This window comes from Pseudonaja textilis, chromosome Z (assembly GCF_049901715.1).
Source record: "Pseudonaja textilis isolate UNSWEBS1 chromosome Z, rPseTex1.2, whole genome shotgun sequence".
NCBI classification, from domain to species: domain Eukaryota; kingdom Metazoa; phylum Chordata; class Lepidosauria; order Squamata; family Elapidae; genus Pseudonaja; species Pseudonaja textilis.
In genome coordinates this window covers 62,356,727-62,364,539 of record NC_142008.1, presented here as the reverse complement: position 1 = coordinate 62,364,539, position 7,813 = coordinate 62,356,727, and the positions used below count along the sequence as shown (strand labels likewise).

General features: G+C 34.6%; 1 protein-coding gene across 1 annotated transcript; it reads left to right on the top strand.

Moving 5' to 3' along the window:
- Positions 1–1,159: 1,159 nt before the first annotated feature.
- On the top strand, positions 1,160–3,918 carry NEUROD6 (neuronal differentiation 6). The gene is made up of 2 exons (XM_026702381.2): positions 1,160–1,384; positions 2,702–3,918. Exon 2 carries the CDS (start codon positions 2,723–2,725, stop codon positions 3,734–3,736), a length of 1,014 nt encoding a protein of 337 aa, XP_026558166.1. The 5' UTR covers positions 1,160–1,384; positions 2,702–2,722; the 3' UTR covers positions 3,737–3,918.
- The last annotated feature ends 3,895 nt before the right edge of the window (positions 3,919–7,813 follow it).

Sequence of the window (7,813 nt, the reverse complement as noted above, 5' to 3'; positions counted from 1 at the left end):
TGAAACTTAAATTGACTGTGAATTAAAAATAAATCATACATATTTTGTGGCTTAAGAATTATTAAAATCACGATGCCAATGTAAAGATCTATAACAATCAGCAAGTTAACTATACATGACTTCTGGGAGATAGTTCCTCCTGAAAAAGCAAAGTGGGAGTTTGCCAGGAGTACTCTGACATCTTTGGCTGTATTGGCAGATTTAACTGTTTCTTGCCTGCTGTATCTAATGAAGCAAATTGGGGGAAAGTTGGAGAAGAAAACAGAACACTGAAAAATAATGAAGGGCAAGCATGGGTAATGTGAAAAACAGTGAGCGAGCGAGAGCGAGAGACAGACAGAGACAGAGACGGGGTGCTAATATTTCAAAAGTAAATAAACTGTTAGGATATTAGAATAATTAAGAGCAAAAATATATATCGTTTTTTAACAGTTTCCAAAGATGAACTTTAAAGAATCCCTGGAAAAACTGTTCTGCCTCTCTTGATATAGATTAAAACCATTTGTATACATGTGCCATGTTATTGTCTTTAGGGAACACACTAAAGAGTAGCAACATAAGTATGTGCACTGAGAAAAAAACACTAATTTGCAAAAATTTCTTAGACCTCCCTTTTTCCCCCTCCATCAGAAATGCCCCAAAGGCATTTAAAAAGAGGTGGGAATTGTTCTGTATGGAGAAAATAAGTGTAAGCAATTCAGAATCAATAATTGTTTTTGCTCTCACAGTGAGAAATTTCTCCAACAAGACTAGGTTAGAAATAATTTTTAATATCCTTGATATCTCTGTCAGGTTGGCACAATTCTTTCTTTTCAGTTTTACAGATCTCATTGGGAAAAAATAGAATAGTCAGTGCATATGAGTATATAGCTATTTGATCAACACACCAAAAATCCCTTTTGCAATAAAATCAATAGAGTATCATGTAAAAAACAACAACAGAGTTACCTGTGGTTAAAGATAAATGGGAAATGTTGACATTTCTGCCTGTTCAACAAAACTCACACAAATTCACCTCGGCATGTAAAATGATGGAATAGTCCGCCCCCCCGCCCCGCCGCTCGCTGTCTCCCCTATCAGCCAAACCTTCTGTGTTGATACATGAATGCTGGTACCCACTTAGAGAGATGCCAGATGATCAGTGCAGAATGAAGGTCCCAGGAGGAAAGATCACATGGTTTTCTTTGCCCTGTGACGTCACCAGCAGATGGCATGGGTACCAGCTCTGGCAGTTGGCATCAATGTCACTTTTTAGAGATCAATGAGATAGTGCAGATATACACAGATCTAGACTCCAGGAGACGACGCAACATTCAGATTGAAAAGATTTGGAAGGAACCAATAAAATGAAATCTGTCAATTGAATCTGAATTTTAAGGCCAAGGTAATGCAAGAAAATACATATTTCTATGTGCTTGTGTCTGTGTATTTAAGTGGTGCTGTTGAGCATGCATGAAGAGTTTAAAGATAAAGAAAAAGTAAGGCTTGGGTTTTAACAATGCTGTTATTTGATACTGCTTCTGTTTCACTGTTTCTTAAATGTAAACATACTTTCACCAATTATGTAGTACTGTCAGAATGGCATGGATAATACTGAGAGTTGATATTTTGATGGTGGGCTTAAATGTTTAAATTGAGAAACCTGCCTCTGATTCAAGATTTCTTCCATAATTGTTTGTAAATTTGTAAATGTGTCTTTATCGATTAGACAAACCTGAAAGGCTCTTTTAAAAAGTTACCTCAGGGGCAGAAATAGTATAATGAAGAGCAAATGATTTTCTCCCCCCTTTTTTCCTCCCGGATTCAGAACACACGTGCACAATTGCAGTCAGAATCCTGAAACTATTCCTGTCAAATATTAGCTGGAGGGAAACGTCTGTTCCTTGAAGAACACAAATGCCACAGTAAAGTGTGAAAAGGCTTAGGTTTGCCTCTTTTTTATTTTTATTCTAAGTAAAAAGGTGGGGAGGGAACACCAAATATCTTTATTGTAGAATTGGGGGAAATGTTTAGGATCTGTAATCTATCATGTTAAAATAAGAAACAAAAAAATGTATTGCCAAATACTTTATCTGAATATACTTTTCCAGACCTACTTTATCAGAAAAATAATAATAATCCATGTAGCACACATTTTCATACTGATCATTAAAAATTGCTCCTTCACTTTAATTGTCACTGAATTATGATCTTGTCTTCTTTTACAATTTTAATTCTTTCAGTTAATTTAGCTTTATTATAATAATTTGTAGAAAAATATGTGAAAAATATTGTAATATTGATTTTTCCCATCAGCTTAAAATATTGTCAATTTTTTAATTATTGTTTTTTTTAGTAGTCAAAATCATTGGATATTTCAAGTGTATGCATTTTATCCTATTATTTTATATTAAATGTATATTAAATTATTTTTAAAAAATATTGTGAGTTCTTAAAAAAACCTTTAAAAAGGAAAAGTAGTTTTAAAAAGTATTAAAAGTGTCATTGTTTTGTTCTGTTACATTGCATCTGAATATATAATATTTTAAAATTGTCCTAGGTATAACAAGGAGACATTGAAATTTATAGAATATATGTGTATATGCATGTGTGTGTGTATACACATACACACACACATGTAAGTACACATATATGTACATGCATATATGTATATATAAATGTAAACAGACACTCTAAAAACCTTCTATTGGCATTTTTTCAGGTAACATAAAATTATAACATCATGTTAACACTTCCTTTTGACGAATCTGTTGTAATGCAAGAATCCCAGATCTGCAAAAATCTTTCCAGAGAAAATGAAGACCAAAGGCAAATAAAAAAACCAGAAATGTTTGTAAAACAGATTATGCACCAAGGAACAAGTTATAAAAGATCACCAGCAGAAGACACAGAAAAAGAAGAGCTAGAAGATGACCGAGAAGAAGAGGATGAAAATGGTTTGCCCAGGAGGAGAACTCTTCGGAAAAAAAAAATGACCAAGATGAGAATGGATAGGGTTAAATTTAGGCGTCAGGAAGCAAATGCCAGGGAAAGAAATAGAATGCACGGCCTGAATGATGCACTGGATAATTTAAGGAAAGTGGTCCCTTGTTATTCCAAAACACAAAAGCTGTCTAAAATTGAAACTTTAAGGCTGGCAAAAAATTACATATGGGCTCTTTCAGAAATCTTACGAATTGGCAAGAGGCCTGATTTGCTGTCATTTGTCCAAAACTTGTGCAAAGGTCTCTCCCAGCCAACAACAAACTTGGTGGCAGGATGTCTACAGCTGAATGCCAGAAGTTTCTTAATTGGTCAGACAGGAGAAATGGCCCATCACAACAGATCTCCCTACTCTACTTTCTATCCACCCTATCACAGCCCAGAGCTGAACACTCCCCCAGGTCATGGAATGCTTGACAGTTCCAAGTCCATGAAACCCTACAATTATTGCAGCCCGTATGAATCTTTCTATGAAAGCACGTCTCCTGAGTGTTCCAGCCCACAGTTTGAAGGCCCCTTAAGTCCACCCCCAATTAACTATAATGGGATATTCTCCCTCAAGCAAGAAGAAGGTTTGGACTATAACAAAAACTATAATTATGGCATGCATTACTGTGCAGTGCCACCCAGGGCTCCCCTTGGGCAGAGTTCTGTATTCAGGTTGCCTACAGAGAGTCACTTCCCTTACGACTTACATCTGCGCAGTCAGTCACTCACCGTGCAAGATGAATTAAATGCGGTTTTTCATAATTAATGAGGAAAGTGAAAATAAACAGTGGTCATTCACCTCTCTGTCTAATTAAAATAAAGCAGATGCTTGTGCCCTGGTTAATTGATGCAACTCTATTAAAAATCTGTTTGCTAGGTTCAAAAGTGTGTTAACTGTTGTGGGCCTTTTTTATTTATATGTAGAATTAATAAGAATAAATAAGAATAATTTTACTGATTTTATATTTAATCCAGTTTGGATCCTGGTAAGCACTGTGAAATTTTGTTTTCACTTTTTTTTAATAATAATTTTCTTTCTTTTCTTCCAGAGTTGCTTGATTTTGTCAAGCAGTATGTTGAAATAAGAATGGTTGAACTGATTAAACTTACATTGTAGAAAGTCGGCAACTCTGTTACAATTGTACAGTCATTGTATGAATGCATGCTGCTCAGATTTGATGAGGTTAAAATGTATTCATAAAAAATTAGAAATGATATATTATGTATTGGGGAAGAAGTTTTTTATTTTAAATTTTTGAGTTTTTTTGTTTAAGGAAAACTGTTGCAAGCATCATGAGACATGAGAAACATGGTGCAGCAATATTTTAAGCTATGCAAAAAAAAAAAAATCTAAGCAAAGTACATCTTAGTAAAATAAAGGGTAGTCACTGTTTTCCAGTTGAAATCTGAAAGAATTGCTGGCAGGGGCTACTTATAATTCTTGATTTTTTAGTTTTGCATCCATTTTAATATAAAACTCACATAGCATTTCTTTTGTATTATTCTGCCTTCACTTGTAGAGTTTGTATTACTGTGTTTTTCTTTATTTTCTCGAAATGCAATTAAAATCTAAATGTTTTTGATCATGACATCAGTTATGACATACTAAATTCATATGGTCACATCAGTGGACTATTGCTGTCTTCTTTCTGTGGGAGGATTCTATTCATAGGCTAAAAATGTTAATATTTAGTAATATAAATCAATTGTTAAATATTCTATTAATTTCCAAAGGGGATTTCACTGTCAGATAAGAGTGCTCCAAGTCAGGGACTTTGTTTACTTTAATGATATATTATTTTGTCTCAAAGCAATAACAATTCTTATGCCACAGAAGTGTTTACATAAACAGTTTTTGATATTTCACTGGGATTACTTGAGAAAATAAGCTGACTGTTATTGTTTGCACTGCTTGAATATGTTTTCTGAAAAAGAATACGTAATATTGTATTTCCTATGTAAAAGACCAATTTCTGTCCCTGTATGTGTAGGGACAAAATTCATAATTTTCTACAGGAATACAATTCAGGAAAAATCACATATACTTCTGTTTGGTATTTTTTAGAATCAAAATTAGAAGATGAAATTATCAGACTCCCAAAGGGCAAGTCTGTGGCATCTTGTAAGGTGACTCAATACATACCTTATTATACATAATTATACATAATAGTTACTAGTGGTTTTGTTCTTCTTAAAAGGGTAGTTCTCACTACTAGTTGTCATCAGCTAAATATACCTCTAAAATTTGGTTCCATCATACATTATACATATGTATCGTTTTGGCTGGCATTTAATGTCTGAGCATGCCTACAGTACACACTGTAGTGTGTTTGGAAATCATTAGGACTTGTTAGTTATATTCACTCAATTGATTTGGGTGAATGCAGCGTATCATACTGAAAAAGTATAAGTTGTTCCCCTTCTATTCCTTCATCTAAGTTGTTAATGCAGATATTGAAGAGTACTGGGCCTAAGACGGATATAGAATGAAAAAGAGACATGCTTTCCTTCACATAGCTCATATTGCTCAGCAAAATCCAAAGTTGTATTAAAGAAGGTTCTTGCAATATGCAGAGGTGGACCATATTCAAACTAATGCAAATATGCATATCCTTCCTGAATCTGGTTGGATATGTAAGTTTGACAAAAGGATAATCAATCTGAACTCTTCATGCATTCATTTCTACAGATACATATATACATGTTTTCAAACATTCACCAAGTGTAAGAGCAGGCTGACTTGAATGATGTTGTGCTGTCCCAGCCAGTCTATGGGAATTGGATAGTTACTTAGGAATTATGAGCTGTCCCCTTAAGGGAATGCATCATGGTAAATGTAGTTAAAGATATCCTGGGAAATGTAGTCCATGTCATGTGACCACATCTGTAATCCTGATTGGTCACTAGTTTGACCCTCAATGGGTTGGGGGAGTTTTCCTCATTCTTTGTCTGAACTCTCTTACTCATGGCACCTTCTTTCTATCACTACAAGATGGGTTAGGATAACCATCTTTTACTACAAGGCAGATATACAAAGGATTGATCATGAAAGAAGAATTTTGGCACAAACATGAGTTATGAGGATACCTGATGAACCAATAAATGTTCTTTACTATGGACGTCTTGTTGAGTTATCTCTCTGCATCTGTACAGTTTATAAATGCACCTCTGTACAAGATACAGAAAAGTAAAAGATGGTAGAACTGATATTAAACCACCATAACAAATCATTACTGAAAGATGCCTCTTTAATAGATTTGTCATGTCTCATTTCAATGATCCATATATTTGTGACCATCTACAGGGATATAACTTTGAAAAAGAGAAAAACAGTAAAACAAGAGGGCCCCATTAAGTGAAAAAAATTTGAGCCACTCAGAGTTTTTCCAATGCAGTGGATATATAGTTTTTCCAATTCCTCCATTTTCAGATCCATTTCCAGGCAAAGTTATAATCATTGCAATAAGGTTTATTTTCAGTAGAGTTTTAGTTGCCATCATGTCAGGACAAAAAAAACGGCAGTCAATCATTGCTCTTAAGGGTCAACTAAATATGACATTAGTTACTTTAGTAAGCATTATGCAATGTCATTAAATTTATGTCATGAGAGGGATATGATGTTCATTATTATGGTGGAAGCTCTAAAATATAATGTGGGATGGCATATAACCAACTTACAATAAAATAAAAGTGTAATTAGAACCAAGAATAACTTCCTCGAAACTGTATAGAACTGTTCTCTCCCCCAATCATATTTGAGTTAGATTAGGGTCATAGTCTTAAAAATGATTATTCTCTATGCCTCAATTCTGTTCTCCTTTACACATCCTCAAAGTCTGCTATTTATTTTAAGTGATTTGGCATACAGGATATAAAGTGATGAATGATCCATCCAACTTTGAGTCTTGAGTAGAAAATAATAACTTTTTAACCACCCAGTTGACCATTTGCTTGGTCAAATATTGTCAGTATTGAGTAAAATAATTACTTGAACTGATGTACCAGGTGAGTTTCAGTGAGTTGCTTTTTTTCCTTTTTAAAAATAAAATATCTATTTAATAGGAACAGGAAACAGAAAAAGAAACCACTCTTTCTCAGATTTTTTCTCCCTTCCGGGTGACACTGTGGCCTGGCCCTGGTCAATCTTGCAATATTGCTACAGAGGCATTATAACTGTGTCTTGTCCCTGTGCTAATACCATTGTATTTTTAAACAAAGAAAGGCTATTTCAGAAATAGCAAGAATTCAATGACTTGTGATTTAAGAGTGATCCACTCGTAAAAACAAAGGGAATTCCTGTTTCTGCTAATTTCCAGCTGATTAAGAAAAGATATCCAAAAATGTGGCATTACAAAATATCCCAATGTATAGCTTTACAAATAACAGAAATTTGTAAGGCAATGGTGGATTAACATTGGAAAATGCTTGAAAGTTCTCAATACATGTGTTCATCATTTTGTTTAACAACATCTCCATCACACAGTTTCCCCTCTGTGATCTGTTGCAAAGCAATGGAAAAACATTTGCAAATGCATGTATAGTATTTAAATAAACATAAAAAAAAGGAAAGTTAGCAAGTTACTTATTTCTTTATGAATAGGGGAATAGATATTTTTAGGGAGAGAACAGATTATTGGCCAGCTTGAAATAATAGTACAGATTGCCCTGCACATATCTAACCTTAGCTGCAGGGATGGGATTCTACTGGTTTGGATCAGTTCTATAAAACTGTTTGTTATGATTCTGTGCAATTCGGAGAACCAGCAAAACGTGCCCCTGGCTGGCCCCGCCCCTCTCCACCCACCCCTCCCCTCCCTGCCCAGTCAGTCCTTATCGCGCATGT